Here is a 21,220-nt window from a genome sequence, read left to right on the forward strand (position 1 = left end):
AACTAAAATTATCTAAGTCACTGAAAAACGAAAGTGATGTCTTCCTGTATGGGTAATTTTATAAAAGCTAATTAATTCAATCATGACCCTCATAGGAAAGGTTATTATTGGGATTCTGTCTTATAAAATAAACTCTTGTGCTACATGTGCCTGATCTCATGCTCAGGCTGTGTTAAATGTGTTAATGGGACACACTCTGCATTTTGGGAAGTTACATTGCAGGACTGGAAATACTCTGAGGTAGACAGGCATCAGGTGCAAATGGACGGTGTATCTAACATGCATCCAGCATGAGGGGTAACTAAGTAAACACAAAGGGTTAACCCTTTAATGAAGACTAATAATCTATGTGAATGGAGGAGTGATGTATAAGAAATCCTAGAATATGTGTATTTAGATGGGATGCAGTTGGAAGCTAAAAAATAAGTGATATTTTTCCCATTTTATGCACTGGGACATAAGCATATAGTCATTAAGGAAATTCAGCAGTCTTATTCTGGAAGCTTCTAAATATACTCTAATATTCTGTTTTCATAGCATACTATCGTCCTTATTTCCCACAGCATAAATTTCAGTTCAGTCCAATAAACATATGTGAAATCTGTTTTGAACGCTAAGTCCTGTAGGGATACAAAATTATATTGGACATATTTCCTACCATGACATATACCTTTAATAAAAATGTAAAAAATGGCAGCATGGGAAAAATAGTTCAATTCCAACTAGATGGACCTGGAAAAGCTTCTTAGAAAAGGTTATATTTGAGCTGGATAATTAAATAGTTGACTGGCAAAAGACAGACTTACACTACACCAAGACCCTGGGAACTTTAAGTACAAATTGGTAGTGCAGACGGGAAAATGTGTATGAGGAAATATTTGTTTCCAAAGTCAGTGACAATAAAGAAATTCATGATTTTTCTCTTTAAAATCATGAAGAGAAGGACAAGAATATTTCCAATTCAAACAATTCAATATTAGTGACCAAAGCACATAACTACAGATGCTCATCTATCTTAAAACTTTTATGTATATCTTCAATATGCTCTTATTTAATATTTGTGCTATTTATGTTAAAAGGTAAATGGTACTCTAGACAATGTTTGTTATGCTTATGGATGTCTCACTATTCAGAAAACAAAACTGTAACCTCTTACCTGATGGCAGCTGATTCTAATTGTCTTTAATAAAAAAATAAAGTGCTAGCCGAACTGCAAAGTGTTGATAACCAACAACAATGATTAGAAATATATTGTTCTGGTGCTCTACAAAACGGACATAGGAAGCTTTGCAAGCAGCTTGCTTTGACAGCACTGACTGGATGGAGAATAAATGGAGGAAATGTGAAGATAGGAAACAGTTTAGAGAAAAAAGGAGTAGCAATCAATACAGTTAACAGCAGTTATCGAATGAGCTCTGTACACTCAGCACCTGCCACGTGATGTGGCCAGTGCAGCCAGCTTTGACATGGAGCTGGTTTCAAGGAGCTCAGGATAGCTCAGAGACGAAATATCATCACTAAATCAAGGAGGTTGAACGTGCCAAGTCTGAAAACCTGAAATTATGTTCCAAAATCTGAAACTTTTTTAGCACATACATGATGCTCAAAAGAAATGTTCAGGCCGGGCGCGGTGGCTCAAGCCTGTAGTCCCAGCACGTTGGGAGGCCGAGACGGGCGGATCACGAAGTCAGGAGATCGAGACCATCGTGGCTAACACGGTGAAACCCCGTCTCTACTAAAATATATTTTAAAAAATTAGCCAGGCGAGGTGGCGGGCGCCTGTAGTCCCAGCTACTCCGGAGGCTGAGGCAGGAGAATGGCGTGAACCCAGGAGGCGGAGCTTGCAGTGAGCTGAGATCCGGCCACTGCACTCCAGCCTGGGCGACAGAGCAGCGAGACTCCTTCTCAAAAAAAAAAAAAAAAGAAAAACCTGGTAGAAATAAGATTGTCACATGCAGGTTCTAGCCTCCACCAGTCTGTTTCCTGAAGACTAGGTTAGCTGAGAGCATTATTATCAAGTAGGAGTTGAGGTATGCTCTAAACATCTATCACCAAAAGTGGGTCAATATGTCATACAAAGGCCCCTTTCAATCAGCAAATGCCCACACCCCTGTAATCTACAACTCACATGAAAGGTTCTAGCTTTCTAAAATTTCTATTAAACTTCTCACTCTATATACTTCAGAAAGTTTTTTTTGACTTATTATTGTGATTTCATAGTTTGGTTCTTATTAGTACAAATTGTATCTGAGACATTTGTCCCCGGTTCTGGGCATCCTTGCTTTTTGATGCTGTTTCTTAAATACCTCTTACTTTGTGTGATATTTGAGCAAATTTTTAGCCTCAATTTATTTTACGTAGTTGTAAGGAGTAAACAAAACATGAAAGGACTTTGTAGAATTCTTAGAATATAATAGGTACTAAATAAATTTAAACTATGACTAATAAGAATATGAAATTTTAATAGTGGTCATAACATAATATTAGTATTTTTCTCCCTCTCCCATCCCTAGGCATTTCGTTGTTTGCCTGTGCTAATTTTTTCACCTCTTTTCCCATTTGCTCTATGAAGGCAGCCACTCATGTAAGTTCTTGCTACTGCCCCTTTATAACTGAAGACTCTAGAATGTCTCAGTATCTCCTTATCTTGTAGGTTACAGGGCATTCTTTGCAACTGAATCCCATCTTTTCCAATGAAGGAACAAACCTTCTTTCTGCAAAAGTCAACTGCCCAGGGGAAAAAAGCAACCTTTGGATAAAGTAGAAAGGTTTTGTATTTTTTCTCTATCAACTAAACCACCTAGTCACAATCTGCTATATAATAAAGAAAAAAGCGGCTTTTCTCACCAGTCTCCAACTTCAGCATGTAACTGCTCTTTTTCCCACAACAAAGTGACAGTTGATGGAACTGTTCCAAATGGTAGTCATATACTAAATGACCAAGGAACATTTTCAACTCTAAAATCCTGACACACAAAAAAGCAAGAGGCTGCCAAACATACCTGTGCCAAAAGATCTGCAGGGGTTACCCGCCTTCTTAATTACTGACCTCCAGTCCTGCCAGTGCTGAGTGACATGCTTTCTTTTTTTTTTTTTTTTGAGACGGAGTCTCGCTCTGTCGCCCAGGCTGGAGTGCAGTGGCCCGATCTCAGCTCACTGCAAGCTCCGCCTCCTGGGTTTACGCCATTCTCCTGCCTCAGCCTCCTGAGTAGCTGGGACTACAGGCGCCCGCCACCTCGCCCAGCTAGTTTTTTGTGTTTTTTAGTAGAGACGGGGTTTCACCATGTTAGCCAGGATGGTCTCGATCTCCTGACCTCGTGATCCGCCCGTCTCGGCCTCCCAAAGTGCTGGGATTACAGGCTTGAGCCACCGCGCCCGGCCCGAGTAACATGCTTTCTACTTTCTTCTCCTGTCCCCACCCAATACTTAGAGCTCCTCTGGGGGATCCTGTCTCTGTAATACAGTCTTTCTCCCTGTTTCTTGTGCTCTTCTTCTTTAAGAAAACAGCAGCACAGATTCTTGGGTCCTTCTTTCTAAGGGTAAAAGGTATGTAAATTGCTTCAGGAAAAAGAAATCAGCAGAGTGTAATTATTTGCAGCCAATAACACAATACTATCTGCATGTAAGACTGACACAAATTCTAGCCAGATTCAGCTAAAGAACTGTGTCTTACATAAGAGTTTCTGCTAAGTATACTTTGGAATTATCTCTTTAAACTATTTAAGAAGTCTGAGTTAGTTCTTCCTCTGTTTCTGCCCATACTTGAATGGGGTTTCCATTTCTTGTAGCCTGATCTGTCTCATTTTTAAAACTAGAGATTCCAATTCATAGATCTTATCATTATTTTGTAACATTTCCCCCCATTGAATGCATTCCTGTTTATCCTTCTCCGTTTTAATTCCCTCCATTTCCCCTGATGCCTGTGCACAAGGATTCATCTGTTGTTTAGAGTTAGGCCAGTAGATGTCACCCCTGGATCCCCTGAGTACCTTAAAAACAACTGTCCTAGCCATGGCCTTATCCCAGACAGACTAAATTAGAATCTCTAGAAGGGAAGCGTGTGCATCCGAGTGTTTTAAAAGCAGCTCAACCGAGAATGCTGAGTCATACGAACAGGGTCTGAAGACCTAATCCATCCTCTACCCCTGTGCCCCTCAAGAATCCGCTCCTCACTGGGCCCCTAGTGAGCATGTTTATTGACATCAACCAACACTGTGACAACCCAGGGAGCTTGTCCAAAAAATTCCAGGCACAGAGAGAATAATAGTGCTTTTCATCACAGATGGAAGAAAGGATATGGGATAGAAAAACCAAGTACCTCAAATATACTCTGATCTCCAAAATTCAGATTAACATTTTCAGACTACTCTTCATGCATCCTCTTTGAAGCTAACACAAACACAGAAAAAAAAGAGAATAGGGTTAGGACCAGAACAAGGCCGTGAAAGGAGGCAAGGAGGTGCCCAGGGCACAAAATTTAAGGAGGTACTCACTGTAGGGTGCCAACATTTCGCTAGCAAGACTTTGAGAACGTCATTTTACCTGATCCTAGTCCAGGCTCAGGGAGGAGCTGAAAAGAGCCCTTTTCTAAAGGAATTCAGGGATAACTGTAATCATCCAGTTTAAGTGAAGATTATATGAAATCTTCTCAGCACATCTTAGCAGTAAGATGCCAGAACTTCTTAAACGAAAATTAAAATCTGCCATTAGCTCCGCCCCCATTCCAGCCCCCAAATCCTACTCCAGATATACAGTTCATAGAAGATTATGAAGGAGAAGGTCTAGTCAGAAGAACAGAATGTTTCCATTTGTTAGGAGAGGGTGACAATAGTTTTTAACTGGAAGTCAAGTGTATACTTTCTCTAGTAATATACTAAATGTCTCTTAATTTCCATCCTTCATTCTTCCTCTCTACTTTACAAAAAATAAATGAATCAATGCTTGTGAAACGCCTAATTCAGAGCTGGCACTGTTGAGGGCTCAATAACTGGTAACGATTTTTCTAACCAGGAGGATAATGGAACTCAGCAAACACTTATATCCCAAGATCACCTCATCAGCAGTTCCACATTACTTAAAGATAGAGTCAAGGTTGGTACAGACTACAGACTCCACCTCTCTCCAGTCCAAATCTTCGATGATGGGCGGAAGTTCTCTTGCCACATTAGAGTCGGTCGTGACAAAATCTTGAGGAGCTCTACTACAGTCAAGGTTTTTGGTAAGGGCTGTTGTTCTACGGACTCCCTGACACCCTCCTGTCTCTTGCCCTGCTCTTCCCTGAAGAGGAAGCACTCTATTATGCTGCAGAGCCGCCACACATGGGTAACAATGCTGGAGTCTGTTTCCCTGGATACTTGTCATTCTTGCTGGGGATGAGGATGATGGTAGAATGCTAAACAATAATGATTCCGTTAACAGAATAAAATCACACAGAAAGCAATAATTTTCTGTATTGGTCCATTTTCTGTTGCTTACAATGCAATACCTGAAACTGAGTAATTTATAAAGAAAAGGAGGCCGGGCGCGGTGGCTCAAGCCTGTAATCCCAGCACTTTGGGAGGCCGAGACGGGCGGATCACGAGGTCAGGAGATCGAGACCATCCTGGCCTACACGGTGAAACCCTGTCTCTACTAAAAAATACAAAAAACTAGCCGGGCGAGGTGGCGGGCGCCTGTAGTCCCAGCTACTCGGGAGGCTGAGGCAGGAGAATGGCGTAAACCCGGGAGGCAGAGCTTGCAGTGAGCCGAGATTGCGCCACTGCACTCCAGCCTGGGTGACAGAGCGAGACTCCGTCTCAAAAAAAAAAAAAAAAAAAAAGAAAAGGAATTTGTTACTTACAGTTATGGAGGCTAAATCCAAGGTCGAGGGGATGCATCTGGTGAGAACCTTCTTGCTGATGGGGGGACTAACTGAAGAATCCCAAGGTGGCACAGGGTATCACATGGCAAGGGGACAGAGTTTGCTAATGTGCTAACTCAGGTCTCTCTTCCTCTTCTTATAAGGCCACCAGTTGCCTCCCATCATAACTCATGACTCCAATAACCCTTTAATCTATAAATGGATTAATCTTACTCATAAGGACAGAGACCTGATGATTCAGTCACCCATGAAAGACCCCAGCTCTCAATACTGCCACACTGGAGATTAAATTTCAACATAAATTTTGGAGTGGACATTCAAACCATAGCAGACAGATCAATTTCCTGGTGACCACTATCTTATTTACAACTTTAATGTTTCTCAGAATACTGGAAGTCTCTTTAATTGTAGCTGCCAAAGTCTAATTGCTTAGTTGTCTAATTGTCTTAGTTGCTTACTTGAGCAAGGTGGAGTAAGGTCAGTGAGAAAAGGAAGGTGATAAACGTAGCCCCAGGGAAACTGCAGAAGTTCCTCCTCCCCTGCTATCCTGCCAAGGCCAGCTGGGGTGAGACAGTCAGGTCCAGCCCTTCGGGCAAAGGAGCCTTCAGGAAAGGCCTTCTGAACCTGCACTGTCGGGATTGTGGAGCTGAGCTGTGAAATCCACTGTGGCCTCACTCAAAATGCAGAGTATCTGCAGGGTGCAAATTTAAGGAAGAAAGGTTAGAATTCTATTTTCCCCAGTGGTACAAGAAAGTACCACTAATTAACAAACACCGTTAATAAAGAGAAGCCCCTGCCTTTGGATGTTTTTTCATTTTTTGTGACAAAGATCTGTGTCTTTTAGAAAGTCAATTTTAAAGAAGGCAAAGAGAAAAGCAGTGAGATGGACAGGCAATTAATTATTTTTGAAAATGAGATAAACAAAGGGAAAACAACTTCACAAACCTATGGAGACAGGCTGCTAGATTGCTCCTCAATTCTCTAAAGGGCAGAGCAAGCAAAAAAAAAAAAAAAAAAATACTTGGAATTGTATTGCCTTATTATTGGCAGTCATACAATGTAGTATTTTGAAGAAAACACAAAATTGCCTCCCCGTTCCCTCCTCTGTCCTCCCCTTTCCTCTGTATCCTCCCTCTTCTCTTTCTCTTCATCTCTCCTCAGGGACGGACTAGGCAATAATCATCCCTGATGACCAGGTTCCTTATGGAGCCTAAACAGTGTCCTGGAAGAGTTGGAAACAAGCTGTTCATCTCTTTTGTTATCACCATTTGTTTATTTACCAGGGTGTGACTGTCTTAGTGCAAACATGAAACTGCCTCCTCTGGTCTATTGGCAAACCAATGAAGGCAGCCATCCTCAGTGTGGAAAGAAATATCAATTGTAATTTAGGCAAGCTGTGTCCCCTGTTGATCAAGATTTTTTGCACCATAACTTGATCTAATTGCCTTGTCAACATCTATGCTGTGCCCTATATCTCTTTGCTGCATTAAAATACCTCTACTTTGATCTTAAATGTTTTTCACTCTTTTATATCTCACGTTTATCACCCTATTGGATTCTACATATCTCTGTCTCTACATTTCTCTTGTTTCTTCTTTGAAGTCCTTTCAGTGGATGCTTTAAAATATGAAACTCTGCCTGCTTGTTCAGAAAATTAGATTTTTCCTGCTTCCTGGCTTTTGCATTTAGTAAATTGGCTGGGTGGGTTGTGTTTGGGTGGAGTCTTATCCAGTCCTTAACCTATGGTGTTACCCAAGTACATATTGTGGCCCTGACCACATATCTTATCAGAACCTAGTTTACATCCATTGATGATTCCTCATATAGAATAAGTCTCCCCAAAACACCCATGAAAACCTTGAAATCAACACCCAAATGTATCACAGACCTATTCAACATGCCCTAAACCCAGCATATTTCTTCTTCCCAAACAATGCTCTTTACTCAACTCTTCATTCTCTAGCAGACCAGGGACAAGAGGGGCTACTCCATCAATTTTGTCACTTCCTGCATGTCCTTCACTGGTCTCCTTTGTTTTTCCTTTCCTTGGCAGGGAGTCACCTGCCCATCACAGGGTTGTTGTGTTCCACTCCTAAATTCCAAATCTGATTTTCCTCAGCCTCAAAAAAAATATTTCTCACCCTGTCACCTCTGCAAATTTTAGTAGTTGTTCTTTCACGGCTTTTATTCTGCTGGTATTTGTTAACAGGAGGTAAGAGATACCACTCCACCCATTAGTGTTTCAGGTTGTATCTTGGTTTTGGGTTCCCCTGAAATAAAATATTGAGATAAGGATTTGGGTTAATTTATTTGAAAGACCATCCTGGGAGACATCAGAAAAGGAATGAGAAAGTGAGTCAGGGAAGGGAAGGGAAGGAAGATAATAAAATGTACAAGATTACATCAGTTACCACCATAGGTTTAGAACTCATCTCACTGGGAGACAGCATAGAACACACATCAGTGTTATCCCACATGAAGGGCAAGAAAGCTGGATTATTTATCTACCATCTCTCCATCTGTTATCGCTATTAACTCTCTGGGACTCCCAGTTTTTACTACCTGTGGACTAAGTGTACTCCCATAATCTCAATAAATCGTTATGCAAAGAGTCATCTAGTCATCAAAGAGTTATCCCAGTAAGAGGTCTTCAGTGTGCTGAGGTAAATGCCAAGTGGCTGTAGCAGGCACTGACAGCATCTATGACTGGAGGTTTAGCATTCTTTCCACTGAGTCACAGAAGGCTGTGTTTGCTATGCTCAAGAATGTACTTGAAGCCACTTCTGTTCAACATGATGTACTAATGTCTAGTTTGTGCTGGGCACTGTTAAGTGCTGGAGATGAAGAAATTGATAAAATACTGACTTTGAGGCACTTAAAATCTAGTAAAACAACAAAACCACTGAAATATTCCCTGATATTTCCTAGTACCAAGCAACAAACAAGAGCCAAATGTTTCTCTGCTCCACTTCAGGGATCTTTATAACGAGACTTTATTTGTAAGCTGCTTTAGTCCATTTTCATGCTGCTGATAAAGACATACCCAAAACTGGGAAGAAAAAGAGATTTAATTGGACTTACAGTTCCACATGGCTGTGGAGCCCTCAGAATCATGGTGGGAGGTGAAAGACACTTCCTCCTGGCTTTTGCATTTAGTAAATTGGCTGGGTGGGTTGTGTTTGGGTGGAGTCCTGTCCAGTCCTTAACCTATTTTGAGGTGTTACCCAAGTACATATTGTGGCCCTGACCACATATCTTATCAGAACCTACTTTACATCCATTGATGATTCCTCATATAGAATAAGTCTCCCCAAAACACCCATGAAAACCTTGAAATCAACACCCAAATGTATCACAGACCTATTCAACATGTCCTAAACCCAGCATATTTCTTCCCAGCAACAGAAAAATGAGGGGAATCAAAAGCAGAAATGCCTGTTAAACCCATTAGATCTTGTGAGACTTATTCACTATCATGAGAATACCATGGGAAAGATCGGCCCTCATGATTCAGTTACCTCTCATCAGGTCCCTTCCACAACACGTCGGAATTCTGGGAGACAAAATTCAAATTGAGATTTGGGTAGGGACACAGCCAAGCCATGTAATTTCACCCCTGACCCATCCCAAATCTCATGTCCTCACATTTCAAAATCAATCATGTCTTCCAAACAGTCCCCCAAATTCTCAACCCATTTTAGCATTAACCCAAAAGTCCAAGTCCAAAATCCCATCTGAGACAAGGCAAGTCCCTTCTGCCTATGATCCTGTAAAATCAAAAGGAAGTTAGTTGCTTTCTAGATATAATAAGGGTACAAGCATTGGGTAAATACAACCATTCTAAATGGGAGAAATTGGCCAAAACAAAGGGGCTACAGGCCCCATGCAAGTCCAAAATCCAGCAGGGCAGTCAAATCTTAAAGTTCCAGAATGATCTCCTTTGACTCTATGTCTTGCATTTGGGTCACACAGATGCAAGAGGTAGGTTCCCATGGTCTTAGGCAGTTCCATCCCTGTGGCTTTACAGGGTACAGCCTCCCTCCTGGCTGCTTTCATGGGCTAGTGTTGAGTGTCTCCAGCTTTTTCAGGAGCACAGGGCAATCTGTTGGTGGATCTACCATACTGGGGTCTGGAGGATGGTGATCCTCTTCTCACAGGTCCACTAGTCAGTGCTCCATTAGGGACTCTGTGTGGGGGCTTCAACCCCACATTTCCCTTCTGCACTGCCCTAACAGAGGTTCTTCATGAGGGCCCCACCCTTGTAGCAAACTTTTGCTGGGTATTCAGACATTTCCATAAATCTTCTGAAATCTAGGCCGAGGTTCCCAAACCTCAGTTCTTGACTTCTCTGCGCCCACAGGCTCAACATCACGTGGAAGCTGCCAAGGCTTGGGGCTTCCACACTTTTTGAAGCAACAGCTAAAGCTGCACATTGGCCCCTTTCAACCATAGCTGGAGTGGCTGGGACACAGGGCACCAAGTCTCAAGGCTGCACACAGCAAGGGGACCCTGGGCCCAGACCAGGAAACCACTTTTTCCTCCTGGGTCTCTGGGCCTGTGATGGGAGGGGCTGCTGTGAAGGTCTCTGACATGGCCTGGAGACATTTTTCCCATGGTCTCGGAGATTAACATCAGGCTCCTTCCTACTTATGCAAATTTCTACAGCCAGCTTGAATTTCTCCCCAGAAAATGGGTTTCTCTTTTCTATCCCATAGTCAGGCTGCAAATTTTCCAAACTTTTATGCTCTGCTTCCCTTATAAAGCTGAATGCCTTTAACAGCACCCAAGACACCTCTTGAATGCTTTGCTGCTTAGAAATTTCTTCTGCCAGACACTCTAAATCATCTCTCTTAAGTTCAAAGTTCCACAAATCTCTAGACCAGGGGCAAAATGCTGCCAGTCTCTTTGCTAAAATATAACAAGTCACCTTTGCTCCAGTTCCCAACAAGTTCCTCATCTCTATCTGAGACCACCTCAGCCTTGACCTTATTGTTCATATCAACATCAGCATTTTTGTCAAAGTGATTCAACAAATCTCTAGAAGTTTCCAAACTTTACAACATTTTCTTGTCTTCTTCTGAGCCCTCCAAACTGTTTCAACCCCTGCCTGTTACCCAGTGCCAAAGTCGCATCCACATTTTTGGGTATCTTTTCAGCAACACTCCACTGTGGTGGTACTAATTTACTATATTAGTCTGTTTTCACACTGCTGATGAAGACATACCCAAGACTGAGAAGAAAAAGAGGTTTAATTGGACTTACAGTTCCACGTGACCACAGAGGCCTCAGAATTGTGGTGGGAGGTGAAAGACACTTCTTACACGGCAATGGGAAGAGAAAAATGAGGAGAAGCAAAGGCGGAAACCCCGATAGACCCATCAGATCTCATGAAACTTGTTCACTATCATGAGAATAGCATAGGAAAGACCAGCCCCCATGATTCAATTACCTCTCGCTGGGTCCCTTCCACAACACATGGGAATTCTGGGAGATTCAATCCAAGTTGAGATTTGAGTGGGGACACAGTCCAACCATATCATAAGCCTTTGGGCATGTAGAACATTCCTCTTTTCTCTCCCTCCCCACCACCCATCCTCCGCTTGCACTACCAGTCTTCCACATTCCCAATTTTACTTAACTCATCACTGGTAACCACATCACATCTTCCAAAAACCTCCTCCTATCCTCCAAGGTTAGGTTAGAAAATTTATTTAAAAGCTGTCTTCAAATACTGCATGTCCTTAATCATTGTACTTATCTCAGTGTATTATAACTTCCAGTTTGTTTATCTGTATTCCCAAGAAACTGTAGATTTCTTAAAAACAGTGAATATTATTTGTCCACCTTTGTTTCCTAGGCATCTAGCATACTTCCAGGTCCACAGCAGGCCTGGCAGTATTATATTAATAAAAATTTATAAACATTAATAAATAAATATTAATATTTGATGAATGAAGATTCTGATAGACACACACACACATACACACACTAGTGGCCAGGTAGGATTACATTTGGTGCCACTAACTATGTTTTATTTGCCTTTAAGCTAAACCGGAAATCCCCATGATTGTGGAAAATAACTCCACGGATGTCTTGGTAGAGGTGAGTCACATAAAAGCCTTTGAAAATCTACAGCATTACATGTAAGGTGTGTCAGGTTGCATAGTTGCTGGGAATGTTCTCTCAAAGAACTTTACTCCTTGGCCCTTGGCCAATTAACTGCTAATAGGGATAAAGGGAAGCTGAGTTGCTTCTAGAAAGTGAATGGGAATTTTTACTTTTAGACTTAGTGCTCTCAGAATGATCTACACTTTTAGTCCTTAAATTTCTCAGAAAAAAAAATAGTTACAATTGTTTTAACTTCTCTTTAATAAAAATTGAGGTGGATAGTGAGGACAAAGTAGGGCAGAAAGCTGTGTGAATCCTGGTGTAAGAATGAAGTTTTGGCTCAGCTGATGTTTGATTTGTTCTATTCCATTTCGTTTACCTGCTTTCCCATTGTTTTTATTTCAAAGTGATGAGAGGAAATATGCCCTCTTGTACTCCTGCAGAACCCTGGCTATGTCTCTGGTGGTAAAGAGGAAGGGCAGGAGAAACAAGAAAATTGAATAGGGACCTCTGACTTAACTTCTTCTGGGTGGTAGTTACCAGCCACTAGTCACTAGGATCTGGACTCAATTTCTCGCTCTTCCTCTTGCGAACTGTGACCTTGGGCAAATTACTTCATGTCTTTGCAGTCAGTTTCCCCATCTATATGAAGTGAATAATAATAGTATCTTCACATAGCTGCTGTTTTAAAAAATTAAATAACATATGAAAAAGTCTGAGTACAGAGTGTGGCATATATTAAGTGTTTAATCGCATTATTGTTCTTGTTTTTGTTGTTATTACTATTATCTGTGTCAGTCAACTGTCCTGTGGCCTTATGACTTCAGCCTAACTTTTAAAAACCCTATATAAAAATATTCTCATTAATTCTCTAACACTTTCTATTACATGGGGAGAGAGAAAATTATACTCATATTCTAGTTTATTCTCGCATCAATGACATTAACTTACAATCTCTGGTCTCACTGAATATCAGTCATTTAATTTGATAGTTGCATACAAATCATAGCTTAGATTCTTTGAGATGGTTTTGCAATGACTATATATATATATTTTCCAAGTATTTGTGTCTTTTGCCAGTTTCACATATTGGTCTCTTAGATAACTGCTTGTATGAGTCCGTTTTCATGCTGCCAATAAAGACTGGGTAAATTATACAGGGAAAAGAGTGTAATTAGACGTACAGCTGCACATAGCTGGGGAAACCTCACAATCATGGCAGAAGACAAGGAGGAGCATGTCATGTCTTACATGGATGGCAGCAGGCAAAAAGACAATATGCAGGAAACTCCCCCTTATAATAACTATCAGATCTCATGAGACTTACTCACTATCACGAGAACAGCACAGGAAAGCCCCCATGCTTCAGTTACCTCCTACCAGGTCCCTCCCACAACACATGGGAATTTGAGATGAGATCTGGATGGTGACACAGCCAAACCATATCAGTCCACCCCGACTCTCCCAAATCTCATGTCCTCACATTTCAAAATCAATCATTCCTTCTCAACAGTCCCCCAAAGTCTTAACTCATTTCAGCATTAACTCAAAAATCCAGAGTCCAAAGTCTCATCCGAGACAAGGCAAGTCCCTTCTGCCTATGAACCTGTAAAATCAAAAGCATGTTAATTACGTCCTAGATACAATGGGAGTGCAGGTATTGGATAAATACAGCCATTCCAAATGGAAGACACTGGCCAAAACAAGTCTGAAATCCACCAGGACAGTGAAATCTTAAAGCTCCAAAATGATCTCCTTTGACTCCATGGCTCATATCCAGGTCATGCAGATGCAAGAAGTGGGTTCCCATAGTCTTAGGCAGCTCAAACCCTGTGGTTTTGCAGGGTATGGCTCCCCTCCTGGCTGTTTTCATGGGCTGGCATTGAGTGTCTGCAGCTTTTCCAGGCACATGGTGTAAGCTGTTGGTGGATCTACCATTCTGTGGTCTGAAGGATGGTGGTCCTCTTCTCACATCTCCACTACATGGTGCCCCATTAGGGACACAAGCTCTGCCCCTGTGATTTTGCAGGATACAGCCTCCCTCCTGGCTGCTTTCATGGGCTGGTGATGAGTGTCTGAAGCTTTTCCAGGCACACAGTGTAAGCTGTCGTTGGATCTACCATTCTGGGGCCTGAAGGATGGTGGCCCTCTTCTCACAGCTCCACTAGGCAGTAACCTAGTGGAGACTATGTGTGGGGACTCCAACCCCACGTCTTCCTTTTGCACTGCCCTAGCAGGGGTTTTCCACGAGGGCCCCGCCCCTGCAGCAAACTTTTGCCTGGGCATCCAGGCATTTCCATACATCTTCTGAAACCTAGGCAGAGGTCCCCAAACCTCAGTTCTTGATTTCTGTGCACCTACAAGCTCAACACCGCATGGAAGCTTCCAAGGCTTGAGACTTCCACCCTCTGAAGCAACAGCCCAAGTTGTACCTTGGCTCCTTTCAGTTATGGCTGGAGTGGCTGGGACACAGGGCATTGAGTCCCTAGACTGTGCACAGCATAGGGACCCTGGGCATCACCCACAAAACCATTTTTTCCTCCTAAACATTCAGGCCTGTGATGGAGGGGCTACTGCAAAAGTCTCCGACATGCCCTGGAAACATTTTCCCCATTGTCTTGATGATTAACATTCAGCTCCTCATTGCTTATGCAAATTTCTGCAACCAGCTTGAATTTCTCCCCAGAAAATGAGATTTTCTTTTCTATCACATTGTCAGGCTGCAAATTTTCCAAACTTTTATTCTCTGTTTCTCTTTCGAAACTGAATGCCCAAGTTACCTCTTCAGTGCTTTGCTGCCTAGAAATTTTTTCTGCCAGATATCCTAAATCATCTATCTTAAGTTCAAAGTTCCACAGATCTCTAGGGTCGAGGCAAAATGCCACCAGTCTCTTTGCTAAAATATAACAAGAGTCACCTTTGCTCCAGTTATCAACAAGTTCCTCATCTCCATCTGAGACCATCTCAGCCTGGACCTTATTGTTCATATTACTATCAGCATTTTTGTTAAAGTCATTCAACAAGTCTCTACGAAGTTCCAAACTTTCCCGTATATTCCTGTCTTCTTGTGAACCCACTAAATTGTTCCACCCTCTGCCTGTTACCCAGTTCCAAAGTTGCATCCACATTTTTGGGTATTTTTTCAGCAGTGCCCCACTCTCCTGATACCAATTTACTGTATTAGTCCATTTTCATACTGCTGATAAAGACATACCCAAGACTGGGTAATTTATACAGGAAAAAGGGTTTAATTGGACTTATAGTTCCATGTGGCTGGGGAAGCCTCACAATCATGGCCAAAGGCAAGGTGGAGCACATGACATCTCACATGGATGGCAGCATGTCGCCCAGGCTGGAGTGCAGTGGTGCGATCTTGGCTCACTGCAAGCTCCGCCTCCCGGGTTTATGCCATTCTCCTGCCTCAGCCTCCCGAGTAGCTGGAACTACAGGCGCCCGCCACCTTGCCCGGCTAGTTTTTTGTATTTTTTAGTAGAGACGGGGTTTCACCGTGTTAGCCAGGATGGTCTTGATCTCCTGACCTCGTGATCTGCCCTTCTCGGCCTCCCAAAGTGCTGGGATTACAGGCTTGAGCCACCGCGCCTGGCCAGATCTCATGAGACTTATTCACAGTCACGAAAACAGCATGGGAAAGACTTGCCCTCACATGATTCAATTACTTCTCACTGAGTCCCTCCCATAATACATGGCAGTTCAAGGTGAGATTTGCATGGGGATACAGCCAAACCATATCACTGCTATTATAATCCTGATTATACAGCAGAAGATTTAATTGCTTAATTCATTTTTGTTGTGTCATAACTTAATTTCTAAGTTTATTAGTGAACTTCATTTCAATAGTTTACATTTATTACAAAAATAAACTAATCACACAGCTTTTGGTAGGTGTTTTTGTTTCTTATAAGGATCTCTGATAGATTCTTGGTACAATGTAATATGGGCACAATCCAGATACAGGACCATAAATTGCATCCAAAAATCCCAGTTTAAAAAAAAAAAAGAACTTTGCCTATGTGCCATAAAATTTCCTCTTCTCTACCCTTGCTTCAGTGCTGACTAAAAAAAAAACAAAAACAGAGAGTTTTTCTTCCTAGAAAATTAGTGAATAGTCTTTCTCCAATCACACATAACCAGCTACAGGACATGGCTTGTCTATGGATCTTTTCAGATCTTGCCAAACATTAGTAACTCCTCACTCTAATATTCTTACAATCCCTGCTGTATTTTTAATAATTTATTAACTCTTCAAAATCCTTTCACATACTTTTATCTTGCGCTGCTCCCAATGAGCCTCTGAAATAGATAGAGCATCTGTCATTTTACGGATGAGATATTGGGGCCTGGAAAGTCTTAACAACTGGCTCAGTCACTAATGAGGGGCAGAGCTGGGATGCATGTGTGCCTGTATCCCTAAGAAAGAGAATGTGCTCTGAGGGTAGGCCTATAAACGACCCCCTTGGAGGCGTGCCGCCTTTTACAGTTGAAGCCGAAGGGACGAAATAAGCCCCGGCCTCCTGTAGTGCTCCCAGGCTTATTAGGAGGAAGAAATTCCCACCTAATAAATTTTGGTCAGTCAGGTTGTCTGCTCTCAAACCCTATTTCCTGATAAAATGTTATCAATGACTATGCGTGCCCAAAATTTCATTAGCAATTTTAATTTTAATTTTAACACCATCCTGTGATCTCGTCCAGTCTCCATTTGCTTTGTGATATTTTGTTACTTTGTGAAGTATGTAATCTCGGTGTCGTGATGACTATGGTGGTTTTGTTGAAAAGAAAAGGGGGAAATGTGGGGAAAAGAAAGAGATCAGCCTGTTACTGTGTCTATATAGAAGGAAGTAGACATAAGAGACTCCATTGGGCTCTGTATTTGAGATGCTGTTAATCTGTGACCTTACCTCCAACTTTGTTCTTGCAAGAGACATGTGCGAAAGTGACTTAAGGTTAAAAGGATTTTGGGCTGTGCAGAATGTGCTTTGTTAAACAAGTGCCTAAAGGCTGCTTGTGGTTAAAGGTCATCACCATTCTCTTAAATCTCAAAATAGAGAAAAACATTTGTCTCCTGCCCCTCCCTGGGCAATGGTTTGTTTACTAAGCAAGGAGAAAACCGCCTTTAGGAATAAGGTGGGGCTTGCTGGAGCAATACTGCTAAAAGGTTTATGGAGATGTTCGCATATGCATCTCAAGGCACAGCATTTTCCTTTAATTTTATTTATGTTACAAGGATTTTTGTTCATATGTCTTACTGCTGACCTCCCTATGATGACCCTGTTATCCTGCCACTTCCCTTTTTCTTTGATGGTAAAGATAATGATCAATAAATACTAAGGGAATTCAGAGGCCGGTGCCGGCGTGGGTCCTCTGTAAGCTAAGCGCCGGTCCCCTGGGTCCCGCTTTTCTTTCTCTATACTTTGTCTCTGTGTATTATTTCCTTTTCTCAAGTCTCTCGTTCCACCTAACGAGAAGCACCCACAAGTGTGGAGGGGCAGGCCACCCCTTCAGAATAGTATTATTATGATAGAAGGATATCAGGCTTCAGGGTCAGATAGCACAAGTGTCAAATCCTAATTCAACTACTTAGCTGGTTACATACCCTCATCAACTAGTGAACCTCCACAAGCCTCAGCTAACTCACATCTAAAACTGAGATAATAACAAATACTTCAGAGGGTTCTTAGGAAGATTAAATTTATGCTCTAACGAAGTTCATGGCACATAGTAGACATTTCAAGAATATTTCTTCCCTATCCACTATTTATCATTTACCCACTCTCTTACATTCATAAATCAGCTATGTGACTGATTCTAGCAGATACTGTGGAATAATTTTTTTAAACCCAGAATATAGACTGTGGGATCTGATAGAACCAGGTTTGAATTCTCTTCCAGCACTTACTAAATCTGGCCCCTACGAGCTCAGTTCCTTAACTTCCTCAACAGTAAGTGAGGGCAATGGTTCCAATCCCACAAGGGTGATATAAGGATGAAGTGAGAGAAGGTATGCAAAATACCTACCATCCAGCAACCACAAGTTTTTGGTCTTGGCAATTTCCTGACTCTCCTTCCTTCCTTAGAAATTCTTGAAGTCAACACGCACGCACTGGCTCTGCTACCTGTTCACTACACTAGCAGCCCGCAGTGTGGAAATACTCTGGGGACTTGGTCAGTTGTGAGCTGTGTCTTCCTGTGTTTTTAAACTTACAAAGTTTATGGCTAATTTTAGTATTTCTGTAAAATACAAAAGACCCAAAAGTATGATGCCCCTCAGGCCTGGACATGCCATAGATGTCTAAGGAAAGTGTCACACCTGTGAATGTTGTATCTTGTGCATTCCCAAAGTTGAGATTTTGCCAGGGCTTCAACATGGCATGCAGCTTCACTCCTGCACTACAATGAGAAAAGAGTCTTTAACCTAAATTTCAGGGACCCTCCATTTAGCACGTTTTTGCATTAGAGCAAAAGATGTCAAGCCAAAGAGCCCTCAACTCACAGCTGATGATGTAGCATAGAAGGCACCAGAAGGATGTATAAAAACCCTAGCATGTACTCAACAGTTCACGCTTTCCACAAGCCTCATATGTCTCTCACTCTTATGCTTGTGCTTTATACTTTAGTCCCATCATCTCCATGTGTCTTGTTCATATCACTCGCTACCTTTGTTATGTTTGAAAGAAATTAGGGGGAAAAAAGTCTAAAGAAAACTACCTGTCATGAAGCATAAGAAACAAAAGCTGTTTGGGGTTAGGAAGCCTACAAAGGAAGAGCGTCTACAATATTAATAACCATGTAAAACAGATACCAGAGGCCAGGCACAGTGTCTCATGACTGTAATCCCAGCACTTTGGGAGGCTGAGACGGGCAGATCATGAGGTCAAGAGAGCCAGACCATCTTGGCCAACATGGTGAAACCCCGTCTCAACTAAAAACACAAAAATTAGCTGGGTATGGTGGTGCACACCTGTAGTCCCAGCTACTCAGCAGGCTTAGGCAGGAGAATTGCTTGAACCTGGGAGGTGGAGGTTGTGGTGAGCTGAGATCACACCACCGCACTGCAATCTGGTGACAGAGCAAGACTCCATCTCAAAAAAAAAAAAAAAGAAGACACCAGAATCTAAAAACCACACTGGTTGGCATCAGCAGAGCTCCAGCATCTTTGTGCAGAATTTGATTATTTGTGTTTATTTGGTTTGGGTTTTGCAAAGTTTTAACCCTGTGGTTTCCTCAAGCTTCCTAAGCTCCACTCAAAATGTGTGTGTTTTGGTTTTTGGTTTTTAAATGATTAGGTATTACAGCCTCCTTTTTTTTCTAGCATCTTTTGCGACACAGTAAGGTTCTGAGTCCAAATGTCTAGCCATCGTCACTTGCACTGGTGAGCACCTGAGCTTGCACCACAGATAGAGAAGGTTCTAAAAGGACATCATACCTCTGTGGGGAGACCACATGACAAATGAAATCTTTAATATCAGGCAGATCTCTAGATAAAAAAAGAACATGACGGGACTTCAGTGTAGCCTGGTTATTTCACAAGCCTGGTATTTGGACTTTTGTTTGTTCCACAAACAGCTCTTAGGGAAGACAGGTCTGGAAGTTAGGGCTGCCTAGCAAGTCTAGGAAGAATATGAGTGAACTACATAGGTCAGGACCAAAGGAGGCAAGACACCATTGTTACACAAGGACATCCTCTGCTTTCAGAGAGGTTGGTGCCCGCAAAGTACCTGGGCTATCTATGAGATAATGGGATGCTGTCTTTATCTATTCCTGTCTTTCCTAGCTCTTTCCCCACTCCATCCCCATTCCCAACCCACGTTTTGTTTTGTTTTGTTTTTTAATATGCGTGTTTGGTTGGGGGAGGGCAGTGTGGTTATAGAGGAGTCTATCTTCCATAACAAATGTCAGCTCCAGTGCAAAGGCCAGAGTATTTTCCAGTTTGATTTTATTCTATTTCTAAATTAATATTTTAGGCATACTCTCAGCAACCCAGGAAATTATTCTCTCCCTATAGACTGTTAGGATCTCTTTTTTCAAAGCATCTCTGAACATTTAAAGATAAACAGTTTTAAAAAATCAGAGGACAGTGGGTTGGTATGCAGTTAGCATTTTGGAGGTGTGAGTAAAATCTAAAACCTACTGTTCAAATAAATAACTGCTCTGTGGACACAAAACAAAACCAAGTTAACTCATTAAAATTGACTTCAGGATCTAAGAAATGTACTCTGTCCTTCCCTCATTCAGACAGTCGTGTTCTCTTCTATTTTCATGATAAATTTTCCCTAGAGCACTGTCTCTCTTCCCCATCTTTGCATTTCTTCTCATCCCATTTCTTTCTAACTTTCCTTCCTCTGTTCTTTACTTCTCCTTACTTCCTTTATATCTCTGTCTTCTTTTTCATTCTGAGTTTATTTCAGCTCTTCCTCACTAACTCCTTTTCCCTTGATAAACTTTAATATGAAATTAGATCATATTTTAAGTGTTTATGAATAAGTTTCATATACTCTATACTGAATGTTTAAACCAAGTAAGTTGAGAGGTTTTTCATTTCTCTGTGCTAATTACACATTAATTAGTTTAAACATTAGATTGTTAAAAAGACGCACAGGACTCAGATTATACTGATGAAACAGCTTTAATATAAGCAAGAAAATACATCGCAGCAATAACGGGAGAAAGATATGCATTGCAAGGATCCAAAGATCTGAGGCTCACAATTCTTTGTCCTTCCACTTGCTGGGTCACACAGAACAAGCTTTGTATTCATACTGGTTGTCTGGAAGCACCACCAGTACATGTGCTAAGACCTCAGTCCCAGGAAGATTAAGCTCTGCTTCCCGCAGGGTGTCTGCAAGTAAGCTGGTCACATAGGCACATTCCAGCTACTTAACCAGCCTCAGCCCTCAAAATCTTCAGCTCCACCAAAACAGAGTGCTAGGCAAAAATCTGATTATTTTGGTAAACAATGCTGACTGGCTGGTACCTTCTGCCCTGAAACAACTCACAGAGTTTTACTTTGGTAAAACTTATCTTTAATAGGTACATTTAATAGGTAATAGGCATTTATCTTTAATAGGTACATTTTAGAGTTTCGGCCAAGGGTCAGCAGAGCTCTAGGAACCTCATAGAGAAGCATTTGGTCAATTCAGACCTGCTCAGATTAACTCATACTGTGCACTATTTCACATAAAAGCAAAATGTCACTAAACTACTTTGCTGTACATTTGAGTTGACACTAAAATGGCT

At 41.7% G+C, this 21,220-nt stretch overlaps 1 protein-coding gene across 1 annotated transcript in view; it reads left to right on the forward strand.

Annotated features, from left to right (window-relative positions):
• Nucleotides 1-21,220, forward strand: part of CD96 (CD96 molecule) — a 115,313-nt gene that overhangs the window by 22,938 nt on the left and 71,155 nt on the right. Inside the window, exons 4-5 of the mRNA XM_011932761.1 lie at nucleotides 5,011-5,218; nucleotides 11,907-11,962. Coding sequence (XP_011788151.1) covers nucleotides 5,011-5,218; nucleotides 11,907-11,962 — 264 coding nt within the window. The remainder of the gene's footprint in view (nucleotides 1-5,010; nucleotides 5,219-11,906; nucleotides 11,963-21,220) is intronic.

The sequence above is a fragment of the Colobus angolensis genome, unplaced genomic scaffold, assembly GCF_000951035.1.
Source record: "Colobus angolensis palliatus isolate OR3802 unplaced genomic scaffold, Cang.pa_1.0 Scaffold98, whole genome shotgun sequence".
In the NCBI taxonomy this organism is placed as follows: domain Eukaryota; kingdom Metazoa; phylum Chordata; class Mammalia; order Primates; family Cercopithecidae; genus Colobus; species Colobus angolensis.